Consider the following 17,342-nt stretch of genomic DNA (forward strand, 5'->3'; position numbering starts at 1 on the left):
GCCAAACTCGTAACTCAAATACTCTTCTCCACGATCAGATCGTAGAAACTTTATTTTCTTGTTACGATGATTTTCCGCTTCACTCTGAAATTATATGAACTTTTCAAATGTTTCAGACTTCTGTTTCATTAAGTAGATATACCCATATCTGCTCAAATCATCTGTGAAGGTTAGAAAATAATGATGCCTGCTACGAGCCTCAGTATTCATCAGACCACATACATCTGTATGTATGATTTCCAACAAATCTGTTGCTCTCTCCATAGTTCCGGAGAACGGCGTTTTAGTCATCTTGCCCATGAGGCACGGTTCGCAAGCATCAAGTGATTCATAATCAAGTGATTCCAAAATCCCATCAATATGGAGTTTCTTCATGCGCTTTACACCAATATGACCTAAACGGCAGTGCCATACATAAGTTGCACTATTATTATTAACTTTGCATCTTTTGGCTTCAATATTATGAATATGTGTATCACTATGATCGAGATCCAACAAACCATTTTCGTTGGGTGTGTAACCGTATAAGGTTTTATTCATGTAAACAGAACAACAATTATTCTCTAACTTAAATGAATAACCGTATTGCAACAAACATGATCAAATCATATTCATGCTCAACGCAAACACCAAATAACACTTATTTAGGTTCAACACTAACCCCGAAAGTATAGGGAGTGTGCGATGATGATCATATCAATCTTGGAACCACTTCCAATACACATCGTCACTTCATCCTTAACTAGTTTATGTTCACGCAACTCCCGTTTCGAGTTACTACTCTTTAGCAACTGAACCAGTATCAAATACTGAGGGGTTGCTATAAACACTAGTAAGTACACATCAATAACATGTATATCCAATATACCTTTGTTCACTTTGCCATCCTTCTTATCCACCAAATACTTGGGGCAGTTCCGCTTCCAGTGACCAGTCCCTTTGCAGTAGAAGCACTTAGTCTCAGGCTTAGGTACAGACTTGGGCTTCTTCACTTGAGTAGCAACTTGCTTGCCGTTCTTTTTGAAGTTCCCCTTCTATCCCTTTGCCCTTTTCTTGAAACTAGTGGTCTTGTTAACCATCAACACTTGATGCTTTTTCTTGATTTCTACCTTCGTCGATTTCAGCATCGCGAAGAGCTCGGGAATTACTTTCGTCATCCCTTACATACTATAGTTCATCACGAAGTTCTACTAACTTGGTGATGGTGACTAGAGAATTCTGTCAATCACTATTTTATCTGGAAGATTAACTCCCACTTGATTCAAGCGATTGTAGTACCCAGACAATCTGAGCACATGCTCACTGCTTGAGCTATTCTCCTCCATCTTTTAGCTATAGAACTTGTTGGAGACTTCATATCTCTCAACTCGGGTATTTGCTTGAAATATTAACTTCAACTCCTGGAACATCTCATATGGTCCATGACGTTCAAAACGTCTTTGAAGTCCCGATTCTAAGCCGTTAAGCATGGTGCACTAAACTATCAAGTAGTCATCATATTGAGCTAGCCAAACGTTCATAACGTCTGCATCTGCTCCTGCAATAGGTCTGTCACCTAGCGGTGCATCAAGGACATAATTCTTCTATGCAGCAATGAGGATAATCCTCAGATTACGGATCCAATCCACATCATTGCTACTAACATCGTTCAACATAATTTTTCTCTAGGAACATATCAAAATAAACATAGGGAAGCAACAACGCGAGCTATTGATCTACAACATAATTTGCAGAATACTATCAGGACTAAGTTCATGATATATTTAAGCTCAATTAATCATATTACTTAAGAACTCCCACTTAGATAGACATCCCTCTAATCCTCTAAGTGATTACGTGATCCATATCAACTAAACCATGTCCGATCATCACGTGAGATGGAGTAGTTTCAATGGTGAACATCACTATGTTGATCATATCTACTATATGATTCACGCTCGACCTTTCGGTCTCCGTGTTCCGAGGCCATATCTGCATATGCTAGGCTCGTCAAGTTTAACCTGAGTATTCCGCGTGTGCAACTATTTTGCACCCGTTGTATTTGAATGTAGAGCCTATCACACCCGATCATCACGTGGTGTCTCAGCATGAAGAACTTTCGCAACGGTGCATACTCAGGGAGAACACTTTTATCTTGAAATTTTAGTGAGAGATCATCTTATAATGCTACCGTCAATCAAAGCAAGATAAGATGCATAAAAGATAAACATCACATGCAATCAATATAAGTGATATGATATGGCCATCATCATCTTGTGCTTGTGATCTCCATCTCCGAAGCACCGTCATGATAACCATCGTCACCGGCGCGACACCTTGATCTCCATCGTAGCATCGTTGTCGTCTCGCCAACTATTGCTTTTACGACTATCTCTACCGCTTAGTGATAAAGTAAAACAATTACATGGCGATTGCATTTCATACAATAAAGCGACAACCATATGGCTCCTGCCAGTTGCCAATAACTCGGTTACAAAACATGATCATCTCATACAATAAAATATAGCATCATGTCTTGACCATATCACATCACAACATGCCCTGCAAAAACAAGTTAGACGTCCTCTACTTTGTTGTTGCAAGTTTTACGTGGCTGCTACGGGCTTAGCAAGAACCGTTCTTACCTACGCATCAAAACCACAACGATAGTTTGTCAAGTTGGTGTTGTTTTAACCTTCGCAAGGACCGGGCGTAGCCACACTCGATTCAACTAAAGTGAGAGAGACAGACACCCGCCAGTCACCTTTAAGCAACGAGTGCTCGCAACGGTGAAACCGGTCTCGCGTAAGCGTACGCGTAATGTTGGTCCGGGCCGCTTCATCTCACAATACCGCTGAACCAAAGTATGACATGCTGGTAAGCAGTATGACTTATATCGCCCACAACTCACTTGTGTTCTACTCGTGTATAACATCAACGCATAAAACCAGGCTCTGATACCACTGTTGGGGAACGTAGTAATTTCAAAAAAATTCCTACGCACACGCAAGATCATGGTGATGCATAGCAACGAGAGGGGAGAGTGTTGTCCACGTACCCTCGTAGACCGAAAGCGGAAGCGTTAACACAACGCGGTTGATGTAGTCGTACGTCTTCACGATCCGACCGATCAAGTACCGAACGTACGGCACCTCCGAGTTCAGCACACGTTCAGCTCGATGACGTCCCTCGAACTCCGATCCAGCCGAGTGTTGAGGGAGAGTTTCGTCAGCACGACGGCGTGGTGACAATGTTGATGTTCTACCGACGCAGGGCTTCGCCTAAGCACCGCTACGATATTATCGAGGTGTAATATGATGGAGGGGGGCACCGCACACGGCTAAGAGATCAATGATCAATTGTGTGTCCATGGGGTGCCCCCTGGCCCCCGTATATAAAGGAGCAAGGGGGAAGGCGGCCGGCCTAGGAGGAGGGCGCGCCAAGGGGGGAGTCCTACTCCCACCGGGAGTAGGACTCCTCTTTTCCTTGTTGGAGTAGGAAAAGGGAAGGGAGAAGGAGAAAGAAGGAAGGGGGCGCCCCCCCTCCCTAGTCCAATTCGGACTAGTCCATGGGGAGGGGTGCGGCCACCCTTTGGGGCCTTTCTCTCCTTTCCCGTATGGCCCATTAAGGCCCAATACGAATTCCGTAACTCTCCGGTACTCCGAAAAATACCCGAATCAATCGGAACCTTTCCGAATTCCGAATATAGTCGTCCAATATATCGATCTTTACGTCTCGGCCATTTCGAGACTCCTCGTCATGTCCCCGATCTCATCCGGGACTCCGAAATCCTTCGGTACATCAAAACACATAAACTCATAATATAATCGTCATCGTAACGTTAAGCGTGCGGACCCTTCGGGTTCGAGAACTATGTAGACATGACCGAGACACCTCTCCGGTCAATAACCAATAGCGGAACTTGGATGCTCATATGGGCTCCCACATATTCTACGAAGATCTTTATAGGTCAGACCACATAACAACATACGTTGTTTCCTTTGTCATCGGTATGTTACTTGCCCGAGATTCGATCGTTGGTATCTCGATACCTAGTTCAATCTCGTTACCGGCAAGTCTCCTTACTCGTTCTGTAATACATCATCCCGCAACTAACTCATTAGTTACAATGCTTGCAAGGCTTATAGTGATGTGTATTACTGATGGGCCCAGAGATACCTCTCCGACAATCGGAGTGAAAAATCCTAATCTTGAAATACGCCAACCCAACAAGTACCTTTGGAGACACCTGTAGAGCACCTTTATAATCACCCAGTTACGTTGTGACGTTTGGTAGCACACAAAGTGTTCCTCCGGTAAACGGGAGTTGCATAATCTCATAGTCATAGGAACATGTATAAGTCATGAAGAAAGCAATAGTAACATACTAAACGATCGAGTGCTAAGCTAATCGGAATGGGTCAAGTCAATCACATCATTCTCCTAATGATGTGATCCCGTTAATCAAATGACAACTCATGTCTATGGCTAGGAAACATAACCATCTTTGATCAACGAGCTAGTCAAGTAGAGGCATACTAGTGACACTCTGTTTGTCTATGTATTCACACATGTATCAAGTTTCCAGTTAATACAATTCTAGCATGAATAATAAACATTTATCATGATATAAGGAAATAAATAATAACTTTATTATTGCCTCTAGGGCATATTTCCTTCAGGTATGACCTCACCGTGCCCTGGTAAAAATGTCGTCATGCGCGCCTTTCATAAAACGAACCATCATCCGAGGAAGTTTCATGGTTTCGAGGGGGAAATCACCAAGATTGAAGGGGGATCCAAATTTCCTTTGTCCTTTGTCCTTTGTCCACGAGTTTTTTTTCTATGATGAGCATACAACCTGCAAATCACCGTGTTCAACTTTGGCACTTTTCCCGGTTCATTTGCCATATTTAGGGGATTATGTGCATTTCCTAGGCATTAATGCACATAATTCAAGTTCAAACAATCGATGCATGAAAAGGTCCACAAGAATGGCCTCGAAAACCATGCTCGTGCCATTTAGTAAATTATCATGCCTTTTACAAGGAATGGACAGATATTTCGATGAAATGTGTGGCAATAGTCAACCACAAATGTTTGTTTGTTGGGTTTTCAACTATAGAAAAATGAAATAAATGCTTAAAAACATGACGCCTGGCATGGTGCCATGGTATAACCTCACCATGCCCTGGTAAAAATTTGAGAAGGTTTGGCTTATGTCGTTATGCACGCTCTTCATAAATCGAACCATCACCGAGGAAGTTCCATGCTTTCGAGAGGGAAAATCCCCAAGATTGATGGGGAATCCTAATTTCCGTCCTAGTTTGTCATTCAGTTTTTTTTCAACGATCAACATACCGCCTCAAATGCAACGTGTTCAAATTTGACATTTTTCCGGGCTCATTTGTCATATTTAGGGGATTATGTGCATTTTCTAGGCATTAATGGACATAATTCAAATTCAAACAATCAGTGCATGAAAAGGTGCACAAGAACGGTCTGGAAAACCATGCTCGTGTTATTTAGCACATTATCAGGCCTTTTACAAGGAATGGGCAGATATTTCAAGGAAATGTTTGGCAATAGTCAACCATAAACGCGTTGTTTACTCGGTTAACAACTATACAAAAAATGAAACACATGGTTGGAAAACATGACGCCTGGCGTGGTGCCATGGTATGGCCTCACCATGCCCTGGTAAAAATTGGAGAATGTTTTCCTTATGTCGTGATGCGCGCCTTTCATAAATCAAACCATCACCGAGGAAGTTTCATGGTTTCAAGGGGGAAATCACTAAGATTGAAGGGGGGGTCCAAATTTCCTTTGTCCTTTGTCCACGAGTTTTTTTCTACGATGAACATACAACCTGCAAATCACCGTGTTCAAATTTGGCACTTTTGCGGGTTCATTTGCCATATTTAGGGGATTATGTGCATTTCCTAGGCATTAATGCGCATAATTCAAGTTCACACAATCGATGCATGAAAGGGTCCACAAGAACGGCCTAGAAAACCATGCTCGTGCCATTCAGTAAATTCTCATGCCTTTTACAAGGAATGGATAGATATTTCGATGAAATGTGTGGCAATAGTCAACCACAAATGTTTGTTTGTTGGGTTTTCAACTATAGAAAAAATGAAATAAATGCTTAAAAAACATGACGCCTGGCATGGTGCCATGGTATGACCTCACCATGCCCTGGTAAAAAATTTAGAAGGTTTGGCTTATGTTGTCATGCACGCTCTTCATAAATCAAACCATCACCGAGGAAGTTCCATGCTTTCGAAAGGGAAATCCTCAAGATTGAAGGGGAATCCAAATTTTCTTTGTTCTTTGCCCTGGAGTTTTTTTCTACGACGAACATACACCCTGCAAATCACCGTGTTCAAATTTGGCATTTTTCCGGGCTTATTTACCATATTTAGGGGATTATGTGCATTTTCTAGGCATTTAGCGAATATAAATCCAATCCAGCTATAGGTGCACGGGTGTGATGTGAGGGACGTGGATTGTCGTTCGATCCGGCGCATCCAACGGTGCACACACACGATTCGCGTGGCTGGGGTTCCGGCCAATCATAACACAACACACAATAGGCTCAGCGCACACTGTTTCCGGAAGCGACGGAGATGAACCGTGTGCGATAATGAACGAGCAAAATTGTAAGGGAAGCCAAATTTCTATTGTCGTTTGTGGTTGAGCTCTTGAATACCACCGCACTGTACGGCTGCCCGGCCCCTCCGTCCCAGAGCTCTCTCCAGGCGTCGCCCATGGCACCGCGGCGCACAGTAAATGGTAAGGAAGCGATGGCATCCCGCCGCGCCGCGTTCCTCTCCGCCCGCGACCACACACATGGTAAGGAAGCGATGGCATCTCGCCGCGCCGAGTTCATCGCCGCCGCCGGCCAAACAGTTACATGGGCGGACTTTGAGGCTACCATGGCCGAATGGCTGGTGGATCTAGAGGCGGCCAAAGCCGCACAGAAGGAGCGGAAAAGGCACAAAGCAGTCAAGAAAAGAGAGTCCCGCCGCCGCAAGAAAAAAGAGGCCGCACACCATGGTGAGGAGAGCTTGGCAGAGATCGAAGCACGGTGGGCTGCCGCCTACAAGGCCGGGAAGGAGAACGCTGACGTCTGGCCAGAATGCCCTGATGGCAGCATGTGAGAAGTAGTTTAAGTTTGTAGTATGAGAGCAAATTACTAGTAGTACTTTAAGTTTGTAGTATTAACGTACAATGTCGGTAAGAGCATCCTTTGAGGGCTTTAAGCGTTGATTAGAATGTGTGCCCGTGTGCGTTTTTTGCGTTAATCATTAGAAGATCACAAAACACACGGTTTCTATGCCGTACCCGTCTGCGTTTTTTGCGTTAATGACCAATAAGTCAGTTACATGTGCGATATTTTCTAATAAACCAGGCGTACCATTGACCAAAAAAATCAAGTACACCTGTACATTTTTTTGGAGACGGGATCTGCCAACTTTCTTTTTTCTCGCACACGAGTATTTTACGCGCTTCGTCTACGTTGTGTGTTTCCCCCGCCCAAGTTTCAAGTTTCGCACCGAAATTTTCATTAGGCGCGCGATTTCAGAATTTATTCCTCCAACCACATCCCCTTCCCCTCAGTATCCCCCCTCCCTCACGCCTCCCCTTACCGGCAAATCAAACCGCCGCCGCCGCAACCACAGCTTCAACCACATCTACGTTCTGCTCGGATCTAGTCAGGTAACCCACCGATCTCTATCACGTCCCCGGCCTGATTGCTTAAATGGCACCTGCGAAACATCCTCATGCCTCCAAATCCCCCCCCCCCGCCAGGAGCTGATGGCGGTCCATGGCACGATGGCCGCTGTGCGTGTTGACCCGGAGGAACACCTTGCCTCCGCCGCTGCCGCCGACATGGTGCAGGCTCTGGCCCAGATGAAGTTCCCCAGCGACTACCCCCAGGACTTAACAGGTAAGATCTGACCAGCTAAATCTTACCAATACCACTTGCAACGGCTATGATTTGTACGGTTGATGTATTAAGCATGTTCGTGCCTTGTTTATTTCAGTACTACACACTGTGTGATGTTCAAATATTATCGTGTCCAGCTCAATTTCACCAATACCAGCAACAAACTTACAATACATGACTCAGGATATCACTAGAGATGCTGCCCATTTGCTATTTTTAGTGGATGCTAACCCTGTTGCACTTAACATGCATGTCCATGTACTTACGCAGGGTCATAACGGCCGATGTTTTTGTTTGCCGTCGAGGTGAGCTGCATCCCATGTCTTACAATATTTCACATAATTTGTGCAATTGCAGTTTAACTTCTACCCATTTACTGGTTGCTTGTAGGTACACATGTCAGTGGCACTGATCCACGCTTCGACCCGGAGGAACAGCTCGCCTCCACTGTCGCTGACTTTGGGCGAGCTCTGGCCAAGATGAAGTGCCCCAGCAACTACCTCTCAGGACTTACCAAGTATGTACTCACCAGTTCAATCTTACCAATACCAGTTGCAATTAATGGCTATGTTCTGTATATGTATTAAGCATGTTCTAGTAAACATGCCTAACACGTTTGAGCTATTTTCCCTACCTTTTTATAGACATCTGGGCCATTCTCTGCTCTGGCAGCACCTGCCTTGTGATGTTTAACTATGTCAATTGCATTTTTATCAGTACCAGTTTCAATGTCTATTAAGCCTGTTGCAATTAACGGTTGAATCCATTTTTAAACAATTGCATTTCAATGGCTACAAACTTACAAAACATGACGTAGGATGTTGTTAAGCCTGTTGCAATTAACAGTTGTATCCATTTTTTAATCTGTCCATTTGCTACCATGCTACTCTCCGCAATGAAGATATAGTAGAGATGCTGCCCCATTTGCTATTTTTGGTGGATGCTAACCCTGTTGTACTTAACATACTTATCCATGTACTTACGCAGGGTCATAACGGTCGATGTTGTTGTTTGCCGTCAAGGTTAGCTGCAATTTCACATCATTTGTGCAATTGCAGTTTAACTTCTACCATTTACTAGTTGCCTGTAGGTACACATGTCAGTGGCACTGATCCACGCTTCGACCCGGAGGAACATCTCGCCTCCGCCGCCGCTGACTTTGGGCGGGCTCTGGCCAAGATGAAGTGCCCCAGCAACTACCTCTCAGGACTTACCAAGTATGTACCCACCAGTTCAATCTTACCAACAGTTGCAATTAATGGCTATGTTTTGTACTGTCGATGTATTAAGCATGTTGTAGTAAACATGCCTAAAACGTTTGAGCTATTTTCCCTACCTTTTTATAGACAACTGGGCCATTATCTGCTCTGGCAGCACTTGCCCTGTGATGTTTAACTCTACCAATTGCATTTTTATCAGTACGGTTTCAATGGCCATTAAGCCTATTGCAATTAACAGTTGTATCCATTTTTAAAGAGTTGTATTTCAATGGCTACAAACTTACAAAACATGAATTAGGATGTTGTTAAGACTGTTGCAATTAACAGTTGTATCCATTTTTTAATCCGTCCCTTTGCTACCGTGCTACTCTTTCGAAATGAAGATATCACTACAGATGCTGCCGTTTTATTACCATTTGCTAATTTTGGTGGATGTTAACCCCGTTGTAGTTAACATTGGCTTTCCATGTACTTACACAGGGCTACAATGGGCAATGTTGTTGTTTGCCGTCGAGGTTAGCTGCATCCCATGTCTTATACACCATCTATTCCTAAATATAAGTATTTTTAGAGATTCCAATATAGACTACATAAGGAGCAAACTGAGTGAATCTAGATTCTAATCTAAACTATATCTATAATTCTATATACATCCGTATGTAGTTCATATTGAAATCTCAAAAAATAACTTATACTTAGGAACATAGGTAGTTGTATTTTACATCATTTGTGCAATCTCAGTTTAGCTTCTAACATTTACTGGTTGCTTGTAGGTACATATATGAGGGGTACTGATCCACGCTTCGATCCCTTTTGCGTATGGGGCAACGAGATATTCATGAACAAGCGTCAAGTGAGGAAACTAAGAAAGATTGTTAGGCGAAAGAAACAGGTGATTGGAATTAAGCTCTTTATTTACACTTTGTCGAAGACAACAGTGAACTTTAGGATGGTAAGTAATGTGTTGCCTTTCCCCCTGCCCACAACAAGTTACTCTATTAGACCTCAGTATCTGATATTTTTCTCTTTTCAGTGGTTTCCAAAGCTATTTACTGATGATTACCTTGCAAACTACATGACCGGAGTGGAGGCAACTAAGGTTAAAGTATATAATTCATGCTACCATGATAATGCTCTAGAAGTCTTCCTGAAGGCGGTGAAGGATGGGCGGGCGACCGTCACAAGGGTTGGACAAAAGTGGTTCATGCCTATGGCATGCAGGAAGGCACATTATGGGCATTCCGCTTCTTCAACACCGTCGGCAGTCAAAATGATTTACACTTGTCTCTTCACCTTTACCGCCTTTAAATACTGTGGTCAACATAGTTAATTGCTGCCTAATCCTGTAATTACTGAACATATTGTACTGACAATTTTATTTATGGATTCGTTGTTGAACCATTGTGCTGAGAATTTGAATTGCACGTTTCGTATTTCAAAATTTCCAATTAGAATAATAAATTACAGGCAAAAATAAAAATAGAACAGACGGTCATGGACCTTTGCAAACGGTTCTAGCAGTAAAAGCGCTTGCGATGGATAGCCCAATGCCACACAGTTTTCTACATCAAATCGTGTGTGATGTAGTTAATAAAAGCAAACAGTTAACCAAGGCAGAGCGTGTGTGATAGTTACACCTTTCACACACGAGCGTATACATAAAACCGTGTGGGATGTACATCCGAACGGAAACGTTTTCCTGGATTGATTGTGTGGGATGTACATAAGAACGGAAACGTATTCCTTGGATTGATTGTGTGTGATGTACATACGAACGGAAATGTTTTTCTTGGATTCACCATGTGGGATGTACATACCTAAGGAAATGCTTTTCCCGGATTACCCGTGTTGGATGTACATACCTACGGAAACGATTTTCTCGGATTACCGTGTGGGATGTACATACCTACGAAATGATCGGGTTTCGATGCCTCGCCCGATCGCACACAGCCCTAGCCTGGGTCCCAGGAGGGCCTATCCCCGACGATTTCTAGGTCGTGTGGGAAGGACACCCTATCGCACACACTCACTTGGCGACGGTTCCAAATGCCGTCGTGGAAAGGGGTAAAAAACTTTTGTTTAGGACCGACGCGTACCAGTGGGAGGCTTAAGTCAATGTTATATTATATTCATGCCCCAATCATGAGCTCTCAAGAGAAATTATTATCCAGAACTTTTATGCTCGGCTTTCTCATAATGATCAAACCATGCTTGATACTTCTTGTGCTGGTTCTTGTATGAAGAAGACTATTGAATTCCGGTGGGATCTTTTGGAAAGGATTAAACGCAACTCTGAAGATTGGGAACTCGACGAAGGTAAAGCGTCAGGTATTAAGCTTTAGTACGATTGTGTTAAAAAATTTATGAATACCGATGCTTTTCAAAAGTTTAGCACTGAATATGGACTTGACTCTGAGATAGTAGCCTCCTTTTGTGAATCATTTGCTACTCATGTTGCTCTCCCTAAAGAGAAGTGGTTTAAATATCACCCACCTATTAAAGAAGAAATTAAAGAATCGGTGCCAGTTAAAGAAGAAACTATAATTTATAATGTTGATCCAGCTGTCCCTTCTGCTTATATTGAGAAACCACCTTTTCCTGTTAGGATAAAGGAACATGCTAAAGTTTCAACTGTGGTTAACAAAAGCTACATTAGAACACCTAAACATGATGAACAAATTAAAGTATATTGCTATGGTTAAAGATCTCTTGGAAGAAGATATGTATGGGCATGTTATTTATTTCTGTGAAGAAGCTGCTAGAATTGCCAAACCTGATAAAAGGGATAAACATAGACCTGTTTTTGGCATGCCTGTCATCTCAGTTAAAATAGGAGATCATTGTTATCATGGTTTATGTGACATGGGTGCTAGTGTGAGTGCTATTGCTTAAACCTTATATCAAGAAATTATGAATGACATAGCACCCGCAGAGATAGAATGAAATAGATGTTACTATTAAACTTGCTAATAGAGACACCATATCACCAGTTGGGATTGTTAGAGATGTTGAAGTCTTGTGTGGGAAAATAAAATACCCTACTGATTTCCTTGTTCTTGGTTCCCCACAAGATGACTTCTGCCCCATTATTTTTGGTAGACCTTTCTTGAACACAGTTAATGCTAAGATAGATTGTAAGAAACAAATTGTCGGTGTTAGCTTTGGTGATGAGTCTCATGTGTTTAATTTTTCCAAGTTTAGTAGAAATCTTCATGAAAAGGAATTGCGTAGTAAGGATGAATTAATTGGTCTTGCTTCTATTGTTGTGCCACCTACTGATCCTTTGGAACAATATTTGCTAGACCATGAAAATGATTTTCATATGCATGAAAGAAATGAAATAGATAAGATTTTCTTTGAACAACGTCCTCTGCTTGAACACAATTTGCCTATTGAAACTTTAGGAGGTCCTCCTCCACCTAAAGGTGATCCTGTGTTTGAATTAAAACAATTGCCAGACACTTCTAAATATGCTTATCTTGATGAAAAGAAGATATATCCTGTTATTATTAGTGCTAACCTTTCAGAACATGAAGAAGAAAGATTATTGGAAGTTCTAAGGAAGCACCGAGCTGCTATTGGATATACTCTTGATGATTTAAAAGGCATTAGTCCCACTCTATGTCAGCACAAAATTAATATGGAACCTGATGCTAAACCCGTTGTTGATCACCAACGTCCGTTAAATCCGAAGATGAAAGAAGTGGTAAGAACGGAAATATTAAAACTTCTGGAAGCAGGTATATCCACAAAGAATTGTTACAGGCTATAGAATGGTAATTGATTTTAGAAAACTAAACAAAGCAACTAGAATAGATCATTACCATCTTCCTTTTATTGATCAAATGCTTGAAACATTATCTAAGCACACACATTTTTGCTTCCTTGACGGATACTCTGGCTTTTCACAAATACATGTTTCTCAACCTGATCAAGAAAAGACCACTTTTACTTGTCCCTTTGGAACTTATGCTTATAGATGTATGCCTTTTGGTTTATGTAATGCACCTGCTACCTTTCAAAGATGTATGACTGCTATATTCTCTGACTTTTGTGAAAAGATTGTTGATGTTTTCATGGACGATTATCTATTTATGGGAAATCTTTTGATGATTGTTTAAGCAATCTTGATCGAGTTTTGCAGAGATGTGAGCAAACGAACCTTGTCTTGAATTGGGAGAAGTGCCACTTTATGGTTAATGAACGCATTGTCTTGGGTCATAAGATTTCTGAGAAGGGTATTGAAGTGGACAAAGCTAAGGTTGATGCAATTGAGAAAATGCCATGTCCTAAGGACATCAAAGGTATTCGTAGTTTCCTTGGTCACACTAGTTTCTATAGGAGATTTATCAAAGACTTTTCTAAAATTTCTAGGCCTCTTACAAATCTTTTGCAAAAGGATATTCCTTTTGTTTTCGATGATGATTGTTTAGAAGCTTTTGAAACAGTCAAGAAGGCCTTAATTTCTTTCTGCACCTATTGTTCTACCACCTGATTGGAACTTGCCCTTTGAAATTATGTGTGATGCTAGTGATTATGCTGTTGGTGCTGTTCTAGGACAAAAGAGTTGATAAGAAACTAAATGTCATTCATTATGCTAGTAAAACCCTAGATAGTGCTCAACGAAATTATGCTACTACTGAAAAGCAATTTCTAGCAGTGGTGTTTGCTTGTGATAAATTTAGATCTTACATAGTTGATTCTAAGATTACCGTCCACACCGACCATGCTGCTATTAAATATCTTATGGAAAAGAAAGATGCTATACCTAGACTTATTCGATGGGTTCTCTTGTTGCAAGAATTTGATTTACATATCATTGATAGAAAAGGTGCTGAGAACCCTGTAGCTGATAACTTGTCTAGGCTTGAAAATGTGCTTGATGACCCACTACCTATTGATGATAGTTTTCCTGATGAGCAGTTAGCTGCAATAAATGTTGCTAATAGTATTCCTTGGTATGCTGACTATGCTAATTACATTGTTGCTAAATATTTACCACCTAGCTTTACATACCAACAAAAGAAAAAAATGCTTCTATGATTTAAGACATTACTTTTGGGATGACCCACATCTTTATAAAGAAGGAGTAGATGGTATTATTAGACGTTGTGTACCTGAGCATGAACAGGGAAAAATCCTACGGAAATGTCACTCCGAAGCTTATGGAGGGCATCATGCTGCAGATAGAACTGCTCACAAGGTATTGCAGTCTGGATTTTATTGGCCTACTCTCTTCAAGGATGCCCGTAAGTACGTCTCATCTTGTGATGAATCAGGGGCGGACCCAGGAAAATAATTGAGAGGGGGCAAAAAAAGTATGGCCATATGCATAAATGATAAATCAACAAGAAAAAAAACATCCATGTAAACTAAAACACGGGAATAATCACTTTATTATCCACATGGTACCCAAGTTCATTGAAATGGGAAAGGAAACTAACCATTTGACATAAAAGTAATAAGAACAATATAACCATATCTTGTTCTGAAGTTGCAAAAGAGAACATTGACACGTTGTTCTAACACTTAATCTACAACCTGCAACAACAACGAAAAACATGATCAAAATTGAGAGGGTGGAAACGTTGAAGAAGGCTGGTATTAAAAAAAGGTAAGAGCTTTAGGCCGAGCATTACCTTCCGTTTCATCCCACGACGTTCTTTCACCGCATGAAAACGTTTAACTATCACTTCATTTGGAATTTCGTTCAACAATTCTTTTTCTACAAAGCAGATAAGGCTATGGTTCATAAAATCATCACTAATTTTGCTACGTAGAGCATTCTTCACAATCTTCATAGCTGAGAAGCACCTCTCAATGGTTGCAGTGGCAACAGGCAAAGTAAGTGCTAGCTTTATAAGTCGGTATACTAAAGGATAAGAAAGATGCTTCTTTGTAGTCACCATTAGTTCAGCCAGATCACCAATATTATTCAAGCTGGCAAACCTTGTATCATGGGTTACGTTATCCAAATAGAGATCAAGTTCATGCTCAAGACCCACCAAATCATTGAAGTCATCTGGGTAAAACTGAGCCAATTTCTTCAACTTCTCAACATTATAGTGACCAAACTGATCACTTGGACTCAAAGCTGACATACAACAAAGTAACTCAGAATTGATAATATTGAATCTGCTATTTAACTCTTCTACCAACATATCTAGGACAGCAAAGAAACAATCAATCCGATAATGATGCTCATTGTTAATACCGGTCCTTTGCCTTATCTTCTTTGGATTCACGTAATCATTTTCCATGTCCATCACTAAAATGCCATTCTTCTCACAAAAAGAACGTACCTTGTCTAGAAGATCATTCCAACCATGCTCAGATCTAAGCTTTAGTAGCTCTCTCTTAGTAGATTCCACATCTGATATGGCATTAACAATGTCCATATCCTTTCTCTGAAATGTTTTAGATAGCCCATTTGTTAAAGCAAATATAATCATCATCATGTGTAGATAGAATACAGAATCAAATGATTGAAAATATTTCAGAATCCCACTGGCTTGACGTTTCTTAATAGGATTAGTACCATCTTCCTCAACATATTCTAGCACTTTAACCACCGATGGAAACATCTTTGACAAACCTACCAAAGTTCTATAGTGAGAGTTCCATCTAGTATCTCCTAGCCTTTGAAGAGAAAGCTCTTGATTTAGTCCAGTTCCTGTAGCAATCTCACCCTTACCAATTGATTTCCTCACTTCTTCTTGATGATCCACTCTAAGTTTATCCTTTCTCTTGCAAGATGATCCAACAACAGTCGCCATAAGTGATATCATATCAAAGAAATCTCCAACATCAGTAATTTTCTTTGCAATAGCCACAACAACCAAGTTAAGTTTGTGCGCAAAACAATGTACAAAATAAGCTGAACTGTTATCTCTCATAATTTTTGCTTGCAAACCACTGAACTCACCTGCCATGTTGCTTGCACCGTCATACCCTTGTCCTCTCACTTGTTTTAAACTCAAACCAAACTTTGCAATCATAAAATCAATTTTGGACTTGAGAAAAGTAGTTGTAGTCTCCTCAACGTGAACAACACCTACAAACCTCTCATATGACAGTCCACCACTCACGTATCGTAGAACCAATGCCATCTGCTCTTTGTCAGAAATATCACGACACTCATCAACCAATAAGCTGAACACATCACTGTCAATTTCTTGCAAAATACATGACAAGATTTCTTCTGCAAAGCATTCAGTAATACTTTTCTGAATTTTTGGAGACAACATTTGATTATTTTGTGGGGCATTTTTGAATGCCTTGGCTACAATTTCATTCTGACTAATAGTATACTCCATCAACTACAAATAGTTTCCCTTATTTACCGACTCTTCTGATTCATCATGACCATGGAATGGTTGTCCCTGATGCAACAACTATCGACATACACCAATCGCAGCATTGACTCGAATAAGATGCTCAGTTTTCTCAATTGGACTTTGCTTGTGTAAGGCTACCAGGATTGATTGATCTATGTTCTCTAGATCCTCATAGTTTTTTAGTGCTCTATTGTGGAAACTGTTGCGATCACCTACATGAGTCACAAATCTTTCTGGCTTCTTCCAATTATGAAAGCCATCTACTACAAATGCATCATGCCCAGGTTTGTTACCTTTGGTGTTGTCCCTGAATAAATAGCAACACAAGCAATATGCATTGTCATTTGCCTCACTGTACTCTAGCCAAGTGCCACCATACTCCTCATACCAATCAGGATTAAAATACCTATTGGTCTTCCCAATCATCCTTGGCTTAAAAGTTTTTGGTTCAGGTCGATGGGGCCCCCACATCAAGTATTTTCTTCATATGTCCTCATGCTGATTGGGATTGTAATCTATAATCCTCCTCCTTTTAGATGGATCCCTAGGAAGCTTCTCCAAATCAACTAGTTCGGGCATCGCGGAAGTTGTTGATTTTTTAAAAAACCTCTCCATTAGTTGTCCTGTAATATTAAGTGCCAATAGCTCAAACGTCAAAGAAAAGATGTTTGAACTGATCTAATTACACAAACTGATAATTTATACACAGGAGTTAACAAGACTAAGATGTTTTTTTAACATAGAAACAAACAAACAAAAAGCTTGAAGAAAAATGTTCTAGGGATTTACCTTGATGTCAATTGAAGTTAGGGAATTGCAGGAGATCAGGAGATTGGATCACCGTCGACT

At 41.1% G+C, this 17,342-nt stretch overlaps 1 protein-coding gene across 1 annotated transcript; it reads right to left on the reverse strand.

Annotated features, from left to right (window-relative positions):
- Nucleotides 1-14,685: 14,685 nt before the first annotated feature.
- LOC109751169 (uncharacterized) lies at nt 14,686-16,472 on the reverse strand. Its single transcript, XM_020310061.1, has 3 exons — nt 15,371-16,472; nt 14,796-15,250; nt 14,686-14,697 (listed from the first exon to the last, which is right to left on the reverse strand). The coding sequence occupies exons 1-3, from the start codon at nt 16,470-16,472 to the stop codon at nt 14,686-14,688; spliced, it is 1,569 nt and encodes a 522-aa protein (XP_020165650.1).
- Nucleotides 16,473-17,342: the final 870 nt, after the last annotated feature.

The sequence above is a fragment of the Aegilops tauschii genome, chromosome 1 (genome assembly GCF_002575655.3).
Source record: "Aegilops tauschii subsp. strangulata cultivar AL8/78 chromosome 1, Aet v6.0, whole genome shotgun sequence".
NCBI lineage: Eukaryota > Viridiplantae > Streptophyta > Magnoliopsida > Poales > Poaceae > Aegilops > Aegilops tauschii.

Excerpts from the sequence above, each read along its gene's own strand:
- LOC109751169 (XM_020310061.1), bottom strand. The coding sequence starts at position 16,472 with ATGGAGTATACTATTAGTCAGAATGAAATTGTAGCCAAGGCATTCAAA. Across the intron at positions 15,251-15,370 it reads GAAGATAAGGCAAAGGACCG|CTTTGAGTCCAAGTGATCAG; the intron begins GTATTAACAATG and ends GTTGTATGTCAG.